This window comes from Sebastes fasciatus, chromosome 6 (genome assembly GCF_043250625.1).
Source record: "Sebastes fasciatus isolate fSebFas1 chromosome 6, fSebFas1.pri, whole genome shotgun sequence".
NCBI classification, from domain to species: domain Eukaryota; kingdom Metazoa; phylum Chordata; class Actinopteri; order Perciformes; family Sebastidae; genus Sebastes; species Sebastes fasciatus.
Genome location: NC_133800.1, coordinates 18,253,783 through 18,270,862, shown reverse-complemented (window position 1 = coordinate 18,270,862; position 17,080 = coordinate 18,253,783). Strand labels below are relative to the sequence as shown.

At 38.8% G+C, this 17,080-nt stretch overlaps 3 protein-coding genes across 3 annotated transcripts; all 3 read right to left on the bottom strand.

Moving 5' to 3' along the window:
• Positions 1–2,717: 2,717 nt before the first annotated feature.
• On the bottom strand, positions 2,718–6,713 carry LOC141769292 (arrestin domain-containing protein 3-like). Its single transcript, XM_074638216.1, has 6 exons — positions 6,329–6,713; positions 6,145–6,205; positions 5,916–6,063; positions 5,733–5,829; positions 4,008–4,264; positions 2,718–3,261 (listed from the first exon to the last, which is right to left on the bottom strand). The coding sequence occupies exons 1-6, from the start codon at positions 6,585–6,587 to the stop codon at positions 3,007–3,009; spliced, it is 1,077 nt and encodes a 358-aa protein (XP_074494317.1). The 5' UTR covers positions 6,588–6,713; the 3' UTR covers positions 2,718–3,006.
• Positions 6,714–7,329: 616 nt separating this feature from the next.
• LOC141770193 (arrestin domain-containing protein 3-like) lies at positions 7,330–10,846 on the bottom strand. Its single transcript, XM_074639841.1, has 6 exons — positions 10,293–10,846; positions 10,109–10,169; positions 9,869–10,016; positions 9,686–9,782; positions 8,742–8,998; positions 7,330–8,129 (listed from the first exon to the last, which is right to left on the bottom strand). Exons 1-6 carry the CDS (start codon positions 10,714–10,716, stop codon positions 7,893–7,895), a joined length of 1,224 nt encoding a protein of 407 aa, XP_074495942.1. The 5' UTR covers positions 10,717–10,846; the 3' UTR covers positions 7,330–7,892.
• Positions 10,847–11,440: 594 nt separating this feature from the next.
• LOC141769291 (arrestin domain-containing protein 3-like) lies at positions 11,441–17,029 on the bottom strand. Its single transcript, XM_074638215.1, has 7 exons — positions 16,668–17,029; positions 14,766–14,807; positions 14,608–14,668; positions 14,170–14,320; positions 13,307–13,403; positions 12,971–13,227; positions 11,441–12,528 (listed from the first exon to the last, which is right to left on the bottom strand). Exons 1-7 carry the CDS (start codon positions 16,999–17,001, stop codon positions 12,265–12,267), a joined length of 1,206 nt encoding a protein of 401 aa, XP_074494316.1. The 5' UTR covers positions 17,002–17,029; the 3' UTR covers positions 11,441–12,264.
• Positions 17,030–17,080: the final 51 nt, after the last annotated feature.

The window sequence follows — 17,080 nt, the reverse complement described above, 5'->3', positions numbered from 1 at the left end:
CTGTCCCCTTTAACCCCTCCTCCCTCTTTCTCCCTCAGTTTCCCCTTTCATACAGCCAGTGTGTTGCTGTCTGGCAATCACTCTATATCCAAGCCAAGTGTACTTTTAAAAAAGTAAATCAACACAATATACACAGTATAAATACTTTGATTCTGTACTCAAGATTCATCATGCTGCAGTTGAGGAAGGTAGGATGGAGCTGTGGAGAGATACTCAGGACTCTGGTCATAGTCTTACTGGTCTCGGCTGGAACAGAGTCTCCTGTCCCGAAGAGGGTGTCATTGGTGTGTACTATCCTCTTAGACTGAGCAACAAAGGTCTGCTTTTCACACAGGTAGAATTTGAGTGTTACTGTGCGTGCAGAGTCATTGAGCACCTCTACGGAGACTCCCATTGCTTCACCTATTATATTTAGTAGAAAGAAAAGATCATTAATGTTTCAGTTAAGGCCATTCAGAAAAAAAAATATTCTTATTGAAATCTGTTTACCTTGCTTTATTCCCATTTTTTCAGAGGTAACATTCATAGTAACCTTTGAAGAGCCACAAAATGAAATCCTGGTTGCATATTGTTGTTCCTATACCAAATAGAAACATAAACTGTCAGGATGCCAACTCTTTAAATACCAGTTTGAGCTGGCATTATAGCTGCATAGATGATTATTATAACATATTATAATTATAAAAGTGAACACACAAATGGGATCTATAAGAAAAAACGGATTCAAGTACAAAGGCAAATCTATTCCATACCTTCAGTCCGATGATTATCATATCTGATTTGGAGGCAAAGGGGAACTCAGACTTGGTCAGAAAAGGGAACTCAGTCTTGGTTTTGTGGACGAGCCAGATTGACTGAGTCAGCTGGGCTCGCAAACTGTATGTAATTTTGCCCCATTTCCCCCCGTAGGATGAAGGCATATCTCTGTAGAGAAATAACCCAGATACATAAGGGAGATTATTTTTATTTCACCAGCTGGTGAGGAATGTTTATTTTATATATATATATATATATATATATATATATATATATATATATATATTCATACGTACGTATTTGGAATCACAAAGGTGAATGGATACACATTTCTCCCAGGGCGAATTATTTCTGAACCTTATAAAAAGAAACAGTTTTGTTAAATGCACATTCATCACAGATTACAAAATGTCTTTGAATTCAAAAGCTTTAAGCGGTTTCTCTCTTTTTGGCATTAGAGAGTCAATACTAACCATCTCCTTTGTTTTTATCCTGAAGAATAATGTGTTCAAAATAAAAGTATCGCTTCTTGTCGCTGTGCGTCCCTGTGGCTTGCCCTTCTTGTTCGTGCCATGTCACCTTAGCTTTTCCTTTGGCTCTGACCAAAAAACTCTGCACTTTGGTTTCCCTGCTGGTCACCACTGTCACCCTGCCGGAGAGGATGTCCCCGGGAGAGAAGGTGCCTCGCTCATTCACCTTGTTGTAATCCACTGAGAGATGCTTTACAGTCATGATAAGACAACATCAAATAACCTTCCCAGAGGTTGCGAAGTGAAATGAGTAGACGATCCTCCTTCTTTTGCAAAAGGATTCCTATAACTTTGCTGTTTTGAATTGATCCACGGTGGTACTGAAGTTGGGCCTTTCGTTGATGAACAAGGATCAGGTAAGGCTGGCATGCACTGTAGTATTGGACTTCTAAAGAAAGCTGTATCTGCGTCACACATGACCACGTGATCAAGAGCTGCAGGTGTCACTTTCACACAGGTAACTCTAGCCGGCAGCCTTACAGCTTAAATTAGGCCAAATAAATTGAGATTGACATTATTATTATTATTATTAAGGAAATGCACTGGAGCATTTAGAACATATTTCATTCTATAACAGACCCTTACAAAAAAGAAGTTTATTCAAGTATGCTATTAGTATACTTCTTTTAAACGTAAAATAAGAGATTACGCTTTCAGTTTACTTTTTGTGTACTTATCAGAGATAAACTTAACAAAATTACACTTAAGTATATACTTGGTATACAGAAAAGTCCACGTGTACTTGGCTTATACTGAAAAGTATAAAGAAAAGTATAAGTAATATGGTAGTATAAGTATATAACTAGTAAACTAACAGTATAAGTTCACTTGTAGTATAGTTCATATTATAGTTGCAGTACAAAATACAACTTGGATGTAAACCAGTTGTGTACTGAAAGTTTACTACTCTTACATTTAAAGTATACTTTTATAAACTAAAAAAGTGGGCCAATTTTGTCCCGAGAAGTATTGAAGTAGTACACTTACAAGTATACTACTAGTACATTGATATTAGTATACTTATTAAATAATGTATACTTGAGTTTACTTCATAAAATAAACTTGAAGTACAACTTCTTTTGTAAGGGGATTCAGAGTCAGTACACGTTCCACAACTTTTTACTGACATAACATCATGCTGTTCACTTTAAACCTAAATACTGTAGCTTGATGATGGAGCAGATCAAGATGGAGGGTGAAACATCTCTAATCGATCTTTTGATTGAAACGTGTTACTGTATGTTTAGTCAAAAGCAATTCTGTTCAACTTTGTCCTTGAGGTGACATTCATTTAAGCAGCCTGATGGAAATTTAGTTAGTATGCACATAACACTGAAATTACAACATATGGACAATTCACAGCGAAATAAAACAAATAAAAACGTTGGCATCAACATAACGGACAAAGAACCATTATTAGAACCAGCAGTGTTATCACAAAAGTAGAAAACTCTTTATTTAAAGCATCTTCTGTTACACAGCTGCAAATATTACAAAAAACATAAGCATGAGCATAACACCCCCGAATCTCAAAACGGAACTTTTGGCACGTGAGTTGCATTGTGGGTAATGTAGGGGCCAGGTTTTGACAAGAAAGAAGAATTCATAGAATAAAAAAGACAATATCTCTGGTTCTGCTGCATCAATTTTGACACTTTTTTAACAGTCCATCATGAGTCTGACAACGTTATATGAGTGCAATACTAAATCGGTGGCATATTTACATTGCACTTGCATATTTTCCAGGAGGGTACATTGCATATGCTCCGTAGGGAGGAGGGGGATACACAGCTTGGGGTGCTGCTTGTAGTTGTGGTTTTGTGCTCCAGGCTGCTTGGTCTGGGTTCCCAAATGCTTCAAATCCAAAGCCAGCAGCAGCAGGTGGTTGTTTCATACCAGGGACCTCAGAGCAAGGTAAGACGACTATAGGCAGTTTGATCTCTGGGTCTGCAGCATATTTGACATCTAGATAGATCTGTGAAAAAATAACAGAATTATTGTACACTATTACAGTCACAATAATTTACATAGGCTACTCTCCGCATAACCGACTCCTTTGGCAAACACCAATGAGTGAGGGATGGGTTCAAAGACTCCAGATAAATGCTGATATTCATAATTTTTTAAAAACAAATGAGATTTTATTTTTTATTATTATTGGATCTATAGGAAAACATATTTAGAAAGTTTTTCTATCAATCTAGTGCAAGTCAGTGGGGCTTTCTTATGTTTCTTACTGTATTTCTTTGTTTTGTCACTAGAGGTCATCTCTGGTTTACTGCAGGTTTTCTCTCAGGAGTTTATTCAGTTCATTTGAGTTTCCTGAGTTGATTAGGTTTATGTGTGCTCTACATTTTTGTACTTTTTGTCATTTTACTAACAATCAGTGAAGAAACATGCTTCCTTTGTCATTTTGTATATTATATATCATGGCATAGGAGAAGGGCTTACCCTTTCCATAGAAAGGATTTGTTTATGATATCACTATATCATTATTAGATTTTTAGTCACTTTCAAAATGAAACCTCATTCGGTAACTAAAAGTACAAATAAGACATTTTAAACAAGGAAAAGAGAAACACAGAAAAGCCCCATTGGCTTCCCATTGCTATTCTAACAAAACAGTAATCAAGCATATGCACAGAAGAATGGCTCAGAAAGAAGAAATGCAGGATTACCCCCCCACAAACTATCATTTGACGACAATATAGTGACGTTTACCTTCAGCCTGTACTCCAGCTTGATTATGGAGCAGTTCAAGATGGAGGGAGGTAGTTCCCTGGGGATGGTGATCACCATGGTCACAGTCTCTTTCCCAGAGGATGCAACAGCCTCCATCTTGTCCTTCAGGATCTCATTTGTGTGAACTCTCCTGCGACCCTGGGCGAAGAAACTCCTCTTCTCATACAGTTTGAATTTGGGCTTCACTGAACGACTCGAGCGGTTGCCGACTTCAACTGTGACTTGGAGAGCCTCGCCTGTAAAATGGAGAAAAGAAAGCTACAGTAGTGCATTTTTAGATCCATCATTAGGGGTTACGATTCTGCAATAATCGTAATCGTAAAAATGTGTATGCAGTGAGTTTATGTATGATACAGGTTGACCAGTGGCCAACATAACGGAAGAGAGTGCTATATTGTTACCGAAGACATTGTTAAGCATTAAAGAGTAACCTAACACCAGGCTGAACAGTGATACGATGAGTGATGCTCTACATCACAAGAGCAAGGTTAAAAAAACACTGGAAGTCAACAAAAACAAGATGCAAATCAATATCATACTGTAGCAAACAGTATTAGCTTATTGCAGATATAATGTATTGGTGTGTATGTCGGCCAATCAGTAACCAGAACTTGTAGAACAGAAATGCGAAAGTAGCTTTGAGGTTATTTAGAAACAGGGTGAAATTAAACAATTAAAATGTATACAATTAAAAAAAGAAATCTAAGGTATCCATATCAAAATTGTTTGTTTATGTGATTTATTGATGTTTATGTACCGGCCGATTATATCGTTATCGGACTGCCAAATATCCATATCGGTATCGGCCTCAACAATCCGTTATCAGTCGGGCTATAGTAAATATCAAACTAAAATCTAATACAATTTCATAGAAAATGTTAAAACCCGAAAAGCAGTGAAAATATTCAAAATATAGCGCACACTTAAACTGATATAGATTTTTCTTAGGTGTTTTTTCTGCTGCTTTCGTCCACAGCCGCTTTACCTCACTGCCCGGCAGCTCTCTCTGACGGGGAACTGAAGCTGTTAGATCGCTCTCTTCAAAGCCACCAGACTCTATTCACAAAAGCAGTAAAGTAACACCACTTCAAAAGATCCCAACTAACCCTTTTAGTTATTTCCAAACTTAGCACAAACTTTGACTCAGCTAGTGCGTTCACATTATTCATAACCTTATTGGAATAGGGTCATAATTAATATTATTAAATCCAACTGTGTTGACCCTGCAATGACATGTCAAAATTGCTGCTGTGAAAAGGGCCTATTGACCCTCCCATACACCTTACATCTTCTGTGCATTATTGTGTACCCCTGTTGCCTTCACATTCGCAGCTAGTCCAGTGCACACTGGTTGGTTATCTAGCTGTCTTTCTAGAGAAAGATTTCAGCAGTTGGAGGAAGAATGGCTGTAGTTGCAATGTCATCTTCCTTCCATGATTTACATATGGCTCATACACTAATCAATAGTGTTAAGATGGTGAGAGCAGCAGAGGAAAAAATAAGCTTGCATTTTGAAGTATGGAACTGCTGCAGCGTCAAAGAAAGAGGCGCTCTTCTGCCGGCATCAAGTCATTCTCATGATCCAAAAAAAACATTTCCGCATGACACTCAGTTCATTAGATACCCAGGCTCATGATAAGTTAGGGAGGAGTCAAGTGTTACCAAACAAGAATTTGTAACCGATGTTTGTAACATGATCATTACCTTGCTGGTATCCCATCCGCTTGGTGTGAACATCCATTGAAATGTTTCCAGAGCCAAAAACTTTGACAGATTTATCTTTTGTGCCATACTGAGGTTCCTAAAAGAAGAGACCAACACCTCAGATTAACACAATCTCTGCTGCTTAAACAACATTTGCAGTTTTAAAGATGATTGATTTCTTACCAGGAGTCCGGGAATATTCATGTCTGCTTTGGACACAAATGTGAAGTGGGTTTTGGCCTCTTTTGTCAGCTTCATCGATTGTTTAAGCTCTGCCTTCAATTTATGAACAATTTTGCCTGTGGTGGCTTTGAAAGATGATGGGATCTTTCTGTGAAGTACAATAATAGTGAATTTAAATGACCTGATAAGAAGTAAAACATCAGTCTGAAATAAAGTAAAGAATAGGCACCTGTCAGGAATCTCGAAGGAAAAAGGAAATACATGTCTTCCTTGACCAACGACTTCAGTGCCTGGAACAGCATTACATATTATAAGTCCTTAAACAGTATATTAATAACAGATCATTGCATAAATGTCATTGCATTAGCTGCAATGTACCGCATATCAATGATTGTATTAATTTCATACGTTACCATCTTGTCTTGCCTCTCTCAAGATATGATGTTTGACTTCGTAATATTTCTCATCAGACCAGTACACATGATGTTGATTTTTCCCGTGCTGTTCAGTCCAGCGAACATTAGCTTTTCCTTTTGCTATAAAATCAAGCGACTGGATTTTAGTTTCCTTAGAAACCTCCAAGATGATTCTCCCGTTGATGGTGTCTCCATTTGTGAAGGTGTTTTTGCTGTTGATGGCATCATATTCAATCGAGAAGTTTTTGATGGTCATTTTCCACAGAGGAATACACAGTGAGGTTTGAGTTCCTCAAAACCAAGAGGAAAGTCAGGGTAAACCCGGACCGGCTGCTGTTTATATCTGATCTCAGGCATGCAAATCTGGTTAAACCTGTTCTTCTCTCCTGTGCCCTCAGGTGAGAGACACACTTCCACACACAGTAATGGGAAGCATTCAGCCCTGCCTCACCACAGTTTACTAAAACATGTTAAACAATGGCTTCAATCGCAACTGGATGGTCATAGTCAGAGCAATTAATCACACTGCTGTCCAGAATGAGCATGCTCTCTTGATAAACTCCTCAGTGGGTGGAGAGTAATACCTGGTTTCATGACTGTCACATTCTACGCTTTCTCAATGTGTCACATGACATATTATTTTTCAGCCACGTCAAACAAGTTTCCATTTACTGTACTTGTTGCACGTGCTATGTGACATCATGGGATTTTAGTCACAGTGGAATAATATAAATTATATAAATGATTCAAAGAATGTTGTTTCACCAGCTCTCGGAGCAGAAAAAGCTTAATCTGTCAATCAGTCAGTGTCTGTGACACGTCTCTACACAAACAATGATCTGGTTATTGGTATATAAGTCATTTAGAAACAATTTTTGTAAAAAAAAAAAATACTAAAATGGTGGTCCATGGTGTCCATTATCTCACAGACATTTCTCAAAAGATACAATGCCGCTGATTAACCTATATATACACAGGTGCTGTTTAGTGTTATATGATTTTATATCAGGGATGTGGTTTATTTCAAAAGCATTTCATGTTTAAAGAAAGTTTATCACATTGACAGGACTTTAAAAGAACTGACAAAGAATCATATGGTCACTACTGTTAGAACCAGCAGTGTTATCACAAAGAGGTGACATTGATTTAAGCAAGCTGATGGAAATTTAGTTAGTATGCAAATAACACTGAAATTACAACATATGGACATCTATTCACAGTAAAATACAAAAAAATTAAAAAATGGCATCAACATAACTGGAAACGGACAAAGAACCATTACTAGAACCAGCAGTGTTATCATAAAAAAAAGAAAAATTTAAAGCAAATTTTACAAACAAACATGAGCATTGCATGATACGGAGATTGTGGTGTGGTGAGTTTCATTGTGGGTGATGTGATGGCAAGGTTTTAACAAGAAATAATAATTCATAGAATTAAAAAGGCAATATCTCTGGTTCTGCTGCATACATTTTTACACTTTTTTTAACAGTCCATCATGAGTCTGACAATGTTATATGAGTGCAATACTAAATCGGTGGCGTATTTACATTGCATTTGCCTATTTGCTAGAAGGGTACATTGCATATGCTCCGTAGGGAGGAGGGGGATCCTCATCTTGGGGTGCTGCTTGTAGTTGTGGTTTTGTGCTCCAGGCTGCTTGATCTGGGTTCCCAAATGCTTCAAATCCAAAGCCAGCAGCAGCAGGTGGTTGTATACCAGGGACCTCAGAGGAAGATAGGACGACTATAGGCAGTTTGATCTCTGGGTTTGCAGCATATTTGAGATCTAGAAAGATCTGTGAAAAACATTGTTGATGTCAAAATTGTTGGATTTTCTTCTTTATATCACCAGAATTATTTTACAGTATTATATACAGTCACAATGATACTGTACTGTGCACATAACCGACTCCTTTGGCAAACACCATGAACAATGAGTGAGGGATGTGTTCAAAGTCTCCAAAAGAATGTTGATATTCATAATTTAAAAACATTTGTGTTGGATACATTGGATTACATCATTGGAAAGTGTTTGTATCTTGTTCAAGTCAGTGGGGCTTTCTTATGTTTCTTACATTATTCCTTTGTTTTGTCACTAGAGGTCCCCTCTGGTGTACCGGTTTACAGCACTTCTGCTATGCCTTACCTTAGAACGTTTGTTTATAATATCACTATCAGTACTGGATTTTTTTCACCTGTGACTGAATTTTTTCCCCCCCTAATACTCTAACTAAAAGCACAAATAAGACATTTTAAACAATGAAAATAGAAACACAGAAACGTCCACAAGCTTCCCTTCATCTAACAAAACATTAATCAAGCATATGCACATAAGAATGGCTCAGAAAGAAGAAATGCAGGATTACCCCCCACAAACTATCGTTTGACCACAATATAGTGACGTTTACCTTCAGCCCGTACTCAAGCTTGAGTATGGAGCAGTTCAAGATGGAGGGAGGTAGTTCCCTGGGGATGGTGATCACCTTGGTCACAGTCTCTTTCCCAGAGGATGCAACAGCCTCCATCTTGTCTTTCAGGAGAGCGTTTGTGCAAACTCTCTTGCGACCCTGGGCGAAGTAACTCTTTGTTTCATACAGTATGAATTTGGGCTTCACTGAACGAGTTGAGTGGTTGCTGACTTCAACTGTGACTTTGAGAGCCTCGCCTGTAAAATGGAGTTACAGTGTTAAATGTATAGATCCATAAGTAGTTAGTGGTTACGATTCTGCAATATTGCTATCTGCCATGATCTAAGGTGAGCACTGATATAGAGACCATCCCACCGTTAAACCTGCATTAGGCAGTGAAGTTGGCTTTAGTTTAGAGTGCACCAACGCAAAAACTTGTTGGACCTGTAGTGACCCTCCCCCACACCTTACTTCCTCTGGGTTATTATGTACCAGCAGTTTCAGCAGTTGGAGGACGAATGACTGTAGTTGCAATGTCATCGTCCTTCTATGATTTACATATGGCTCATACACTAATCAATAGTGTTAAGATAGAGAGAAAGGAAAAAATTAGCTTGCATTTTGAACTGCTGCAGCGTCAAAGAAAGAGGCGCTCTTCTGCCAGCATCAAGTCATTCTCATGATCCAAAAAAAACATTTCCGCATGACACTCAGTTCATTAGATACCCAGGCTCATGATAAATTAGGGAGGAGTCAAGTGTTACCAAACAAGAGATTGTAACCGATGTTTCCTTGATGAAGTATGTAGGTAGCAGTAAACAAACCCAGTCAACAAATACCTGCTCTCAAAAATAACTGAGAGGTGTGTACAGTTGCTGAACAAGGAAAAGCGTGAATAAAAATCCTTCAGGTGCAGGATTAATTCTACCAGATATGATTATTACCTTGCTGGTATCCCATCCGCTTGGTGTGAACATCCATTGAAATGTTTCCAGAGCCAAAAACTTTGACAGATTTATCCTTTGTGCCATACTGAGGTTCCTAAAAGAAGAGACCAACACCTCAGATTAACACAATCTCTGCTGCTTAAACAACATTTGCAGTTTTAAAGATGAATGATTTCTTACCATGAGTCCGGGAATATTCATGTCTGCTTTGGACACAAATGTGAAGTGGGTTTTGGCCTCTTTTGTCAGCTTCAGTGATTGTTTAAGCTGTGCCGTCAATTTATGAACAATTTTACCAATGGAGGTTTTGAAAGATGATGGGATTTTTCTGTGAAGTACAATAATAGAAAATTTTAATTACCTGAAAAGAAGTAAAACATCAATGTAAAATAAAGTTCAAGTATAGAATAGAATAGGCACCCGTCAGGAATCTTGAAGGAAAAAGGAAATACATGTCTTCCTTGACCAACGACTTCAGTGCCTGGAACAGAATTACATATTATAAGTCCTTAAACAGTATATTAATAACAGATCATTGTCTTAATGTCATTGCATTAGCTTCAATGTACTGCAACTCAATAATTGTATTAATTTAATACGTTACCATCTTGTCTTGCCTCTCTCAAGATATGATGTTTGACATCATAATATTTCTTTTCAGCCCAGTACACATTATTTTGATATTGTCCATAATTTTCAGACCAGCAGACCCAAGCTTTTCCTTTTGCTATAAAAGCAAGGGACTGGATTGTAGTTTCCTTAGAAACCTCCAAGATGATTCTCCCGTTGATGGTGTCTCCATTTGTGAAGGTGTTTTTGCTGTTGATGGCATCGTATTCAATTGAGAAGTTTTTGATGGTCATTTTCAAATCAAAATCTCCTGTAAAACCAAGAGGAAAGTCAAGGTAAACCCGGACCGGCTGCTGTTTATATCTGAGCTCAGGCATGCAAATCTGGTTAAACCTGTTCTTCTCTTCTGTGCACCTATAGGTGAGAGACACACATGTGCACACAGTGACAGGCAGCATTCAGCCCTGCAAAATCACTACAAAATGGAAATTGTTTAGTAAACTGTGGTGAGTTTGCAATGGCTTAAATAGTCATAGTCATAGTCAGAGCATTTAATCACATTGCTGTCAAGAAGCAGCATGCTCTCTTGATAACCTCCTCAGTGGGTGGAGAGTAATACCTGGGTTTGTGAGTGTCACGTTGCTTCGCTTCCTCAATGTGTCACATGACATATTATTTTCCAGTCACGTCAAATAAATTCCATTTACTGTACGTAGTGCACGTGCTATGTGACATCGTGGGATTTTAGTCCAACGAAAGTTAGTAGTTGAATGACCTGGAGTATTCACAGTGGAAAAAATGGAAATGATATAAATGACTTAATCTTTCAATAGTCCATGTCTACACAAACAATCTGGTTCCTGGTAGGTAGATAAGTAATTTTGAAACACTTTTTGTGTAGGTTAATAAAAAATACAAAAATGGTGGTCCATGTTGTCCATTATCTCACATAAGACATTTCTGGAAAGATACAATGTTGCTGATTTTTCAAAAAATTTAATCTTCAATATTTTTGGCACCACAAATTAAATCCCAATTTGTTTAATTGTATTTGGGTGGCAGCATAAGTTCTAGTGTCAGACGTGAATTCATTAGGCCAACTTTAATTCAAATGTGTGTGCAGCACGTGTGGGTAAAGGCTGTCTAGTCACGTGAGTCAAACCTCCATACACACAGGTGCTGTTGTGATTTTATGGCAAGGTTGTGGTTTATTTCCAAAGCATTTCAAACTTTAAGGGATTCTTTTTTCTTAGGTTTATGCCATGTTAATTAAAAAAAATATACATTTTTTAACACAAATGAAATGAAAAATCAAAGTAGAAGCTTCCTGGTACATTCATGTATTGCTTAATAATCGCATTAGTAAATGATAACATTTCTAAGCAATGTGGCACAACCAAGTATGCTTAGCATTTGCACTTTGGTTTTATTTTATTTTGTCAACTCAGTTTCAAGTGTGGTTTAATGTTTGCTGGACTTCCTCCAGCTAACCTCTGGAACCTGATGTACCTCTATACATTGAAGGGAGACTTATCGAATACAAACACACATAAACTTATAAAAGATGCATAGAAGATTTAAAAGTACATAATATGGAGTTATTATAAATTGATATTATACATTTTAATTAAAAATTATAACATAGTAGATACGATTTTCTAATATCAGGGTAGAAAAGTTATCCTATCAATAGTATATTGTCCGATACATAACACTCCCAAAGAGTTACAGATCATAGCAGCGGATAGTGGCTGTTTCTACCAAACGGGGTCACTCTGACCAGAACGTTTTTAAGAACAACCTCACTTTAAGAAAACAAATGCCTTCTAGCACAAGATGATGACACATATTAGTCCTTTTGAATGTTGTAAGAGCAGTAAATATATTGTAGCCCTTAATAATAGTTACTGGACGTCATAAATGCTAATGAAAGGGATATACCGTAGGTTGACAATTTGATGTCATTTAAGTTTCTGAAATGTCCAAGTATCTTCACAGGGCCGTCACTAATATTTATTGCCAAAATCCATCAAAGGAGGGCACATTCCATATGCTCCGTAGGGAGGTGGGGCATCCGAAGGTTGGGGTGCCGCTGGTGGTTGTGGTGATACGATGCCCCAGGCCGGTGGGTTTGTGCTCCCAAATGGTTCGAATCCAAAGCCAGAGGCAGCAGGTGGTGGTGCCAGCATGGCAGGAACCTGAGAGGCCGGCAGGATGACTATGGGAAATTTGATCTCTGGGTCTGAAGCGTATTTGACATCGAGGTAGACCTGTGGAAAATACTGTTGATGTTATATTGTTGGATTTTTATTTGGTCACCAGAATTATCTACAGTATTTATTGGCGTGGTATTAATTGCATCTTGTGTGCATAGCTGACTCCTTTGGCAAACACCATGAACAACGAGAGGTTCAAAAAGCATTCCGCCTCTGCAAAGTGCAGCTGTAGGAGACACTTATTTAGATAAGTAAACATAACAACACCCAAGATGCCTTCATTTTTTATTCTCAATTTTACTGCTACATAATTTAGAGATAAAATGTTTTACACAGATTATATATCCTCTCAGTAGCGCTGAAGTTTATTTGAAGTTGTTTCTTTTCCGAATTGAGTGTGTTAGATAGAGGGTGTTGCCATATAGATGCTTATGCTTAGTTAACAATACATGGCTTTAGCGACTTTGAAAGTTGTGGAGTGTGAACTTTGCTTTACCCTGAGTCTGTACTCCACTTTGATGATATTGCAGTTGTGGATGGAGGGCTCCACATCATGGGGGATGGTGATGACTCTTGTGACGTTTTGGTTAGAAGAAGGGGGGATGGGCTCTCCCACCTCTTTAAAGAGGTCTTTAGTGCTGACTCTTCTCTTCCCTGTTGCAAAGAAGCTGTGCTTTCTGTACACACAGTACTTGGGCTTGATCTCGCGAGACGAGTTGTTCTGAATGCAGGCCAGAACCTTTAATCCTTCTCCTGCAAAACAGACCAGAAATGTCAAAACAACCCATGGCATGAGACTAACAAGTGTCAACATGACTCTGAGGGCTCTCACCTTGGAAGAAACCTGTTTTTTCAAGATTCACATCCATGGCTACCGTTCCTGAGTTGAAAAATTTCATTTTCTTATCCTTGGACTCGTGCTGCGGTGTCTGAAAGACAGAAGAGAGACATGAGAGAGAGAGAGAGAGAGAGAGAGAGAGAGAGAGAGAGAGAGAGAGAGAGAGAGAGAGAGAGAAAACACTTACATTATTAACACTTATTAGCTTTTATTCTGGTGTGCCTGTCAGCACAACAAAAGCTGTGAGCTGATTCAACAGGTGTACTACTAAAATAACTAGGGCTGTCAACCGATTAAAATATTTAATTGCGATTAATTACATGATTGTCCATAGTTAATAGTGATTAAACGCAAATTAATCACACATTTTTTATCTGCTCAAAATGTACCTTAAAGGGAGATTTGTCAAGTATTTAATACTCTTATCAACATGGGAGTGGGCAAATATGCTTCCTTTATGCAAATGTATGTATATATTTATTATTGGAAATCAATTAACAACACAAAACAATGACAAATATTGTCCAGAAACCCTCACAGGTACTGCATTTAGCATTAAAAAAATATGCTTAAATCATGAACCATTTTCGTTCACATAATCTAATAGCCTAGAGGTGATAATTCACCAGCAACATTGAGTATATTGTTGTTTATACAGTGTGGGTTTGCTGAACGCAAATAGTCATTCAAATATATCCACTGGTGGAGGCAGCTGAGGTTTAAGCACATTGCTCAATACACCTTCTCGCAGGCAGTAAAGAGGGGCTGGATTTTAGTCATTCAGATGCTATCACCAACGCATGCAGATTGTTTTCCCTGTTGGAATGACAGGAATGAAAATGCAACTCAGCAAATACCATTAGCCCAGGGTCACTGGTCAGGTCTTCCTTCGACACGAAGTTGATCTTAGTTGAATCTTTCTTGGGAATCCTCATTGATCTGCTCAGCTTGGCCTCCAGCGAGTACACGATTTTACCAACACAGCCGTCGAAGGAGGAGGGAGTATTCCTAAAGCACCAGAGCAGGAGGTCAGAAGAACACGGGACATTGACCGGACATGTTTTATTGCATTGCACATACAAGAAAGCAAGCAACCAAAATAATATACAGACTCTACAATAGGTCTAGAATATATCTCTAAATGATTTAAACTATTACAAAACCTGAAGTTGATCTGTTAAGATGTTTCTCAGAAGACAATATACCATAGTACCATATTTCCATTGTTTAAAAAACGAAGTGAAAAGAGGATCTGTCAACGCATTACGGAACCAATTAAAAGAGTGATTACTTACTGGAAAGGGATCTGAAAGGTGAATGGGTAAACATGGCATCCTGGGGCAACAACACTGCTGTCTGAAAAAGCAAAAAGAACATGTTCACTCCAAACACATGTTCATTTCACAACCCATACAGGATTTCAAGTTTGAACTAGCTCTTTGGACATACTTACATGTGTCTCCATGGTTTGTCAGTAGTGTTTGGTTGTCATCTCCTGAAGAAAAATCAGCACAGTGAATTAACAGCAATTAACATTTGTTACTTGAGCTATTAAAGGGACTGTTTGTAAGAATCAGAAATGCTTGTTAACAGCGACACCTGTGGCCGTTAAGTCAACGAAAGTCAGCGTCGGGCTCGCGCTTGCTCGCTCTACATAGACATGAACGAGCATCGCTCAAAACAGTGAGGCGACACACGTCAGCTAAAACCACAATATCACTCTATATTTCCCCTGCTTGGCAGTAATGTTAGCTGACCAGACGAAGGTCTCTCCATGAATCACTGCTGAGCCTAGTGTTTGCAAATTTCCCCACTGCGGGACTAATAAAGGAATATCTTATCTTTCCTGCTTCAGCCTCCCGACTGCGCCCGCAGGGAGACACCGGCACCCGGTCGGAGACGATAACGTTTCTCGCTGCGGAGCCCCGTCATTTCACAAGACACGGAAAACCTCTGTTGGTCTGGAGGAGCTGCAGCAGTTATTTCTGCACAAATGTCCACTTTTGTGAGAATATTCACTAGATATTCTCAGAGCTAAACTAACTCTCCTGCAGTGTGTAGTGTGCGTGCATGAGCATGAGGTGGAGTGAGAACGAGCGCGTGTGTGAGTGAAGGCAGGCAGACAGAGGAGCAGAGGAGCAGAGTACAGCAGAGACTCCGGCCCTGGAGACCAAAGCTACGATCTCCCCCGCGTACTACGACCGCGGCCAACACTGTTTTGCAAGACGGGCTTCACTAGATATAACTTTGCGGTTTTAGTGCTTCCGTGTAGTTTGTGTTGGAGTCTGATGGAACGTGTCCACAGGGAGTCTGAACAGCGTAGCCACACGCGAGCGTGCATATGCGAGCGCGCATGGGAAACCGACCCGGGTGATTTATTTGTGTAAAAAGTTACAAACAGTCCCTTTAAACATTTGGTCTGAAATAAATATATCAGAAAATAGTGAAAAAAAATGACAATTTCTGTAAGCCCAAAGTGACATCCAAACCCCAACGAAGTTCAGTTTATGATCACATATAGATATACAGATATACAGATAAATAAAAGTAACAAAATCCTCATAACTGAGAAGCTGGAGGATGACTTTTGATTTGATGATTTTTGGTACATAAAAAAAGAAGTAATCAATCATCAAAAAAGTTTCTGATTCTTTTCCTGTTGATTGACAAATCGATTCATCTACTAATCATTTGAGCTCTAATCATTTATTGACATTTTATGGAGTCATATTTTGACAATGCAATCATATTGTTTTAGCATTTTACACAATTTTGTTGTCCAAATTAATGATGCCAAGCTAATTGTAATTAAAATCTTAATAAAATAAATTAAGGGTTGTTTTTTTTCTGATACACCGATCAGCCATAACATTAACAACATTATGACCACTGACAGCTGAACTGAATAACATTGACTATCTCCTTACAATGGCTCCACATGGCAGTGGGTTATAGGCAGCAAGTGAACATTTTGTCCTTGAAGTTGAAGAAAATGGGCAAGAATGTGAGCGACTTTTACAAGGGGGCCAAATTGTTCTGGCTAGAAGAACTGGGTCAGAGCATCTCCAGAACTGCAGCTCTTGTGGGATGTTGGTCAGGAGGCCCATGCTGACCCAATGGTATGGCTGATCGGTGTATGTTTGTCTTATGTAATATACAACAATGGCTCAATGCACTGAAATGTTTTGTATGTTGCACACATACCACCATCCGTTACTTTCTGTGCATGCATCTCATCTTCAGAGCTGCAGAAGGAGTTTCTGATACATTTAATGTGCCTTTATTTTGAAACTTCTGCAAAGCCAAGCCATGATATATATTCTCCAACATCTATTTATTTAATTCACGCACTTACCTTTGTCGTCTTTGTCTCGGATGAAGTAGTGTTTGATGCTGAAGTACTTGTCCTTGGAGTGGTAAGTAACAGTAGTCTGCCCGTACCTCTCGGTCCACAACACTTCTGCTTTCCCTTTAAATTTAATCATCAGAGCCTCTATGTGGCACTCTTTGGCCGCCTCCAGCGTCACCGAGCCGGACACGCAGTCCCCGCTGGTAAAGGTGTTTTTCTCATTTACTGGGTTATAGGTGACTTTGAGGCTCTTTACGGTGGAAGACATGATGCATCTCGTTCGCCACACTGCAAATTCCCCAGGAAATATAGGACGAAGTTCAAGGAAACAAGAGAACATAAAGACCACCTCTGACTTCCTCCCTCTCCCTCTGGTGGGTGTGTCCAAATCTTGATAAAGTCTAACGGAGTAACATGGT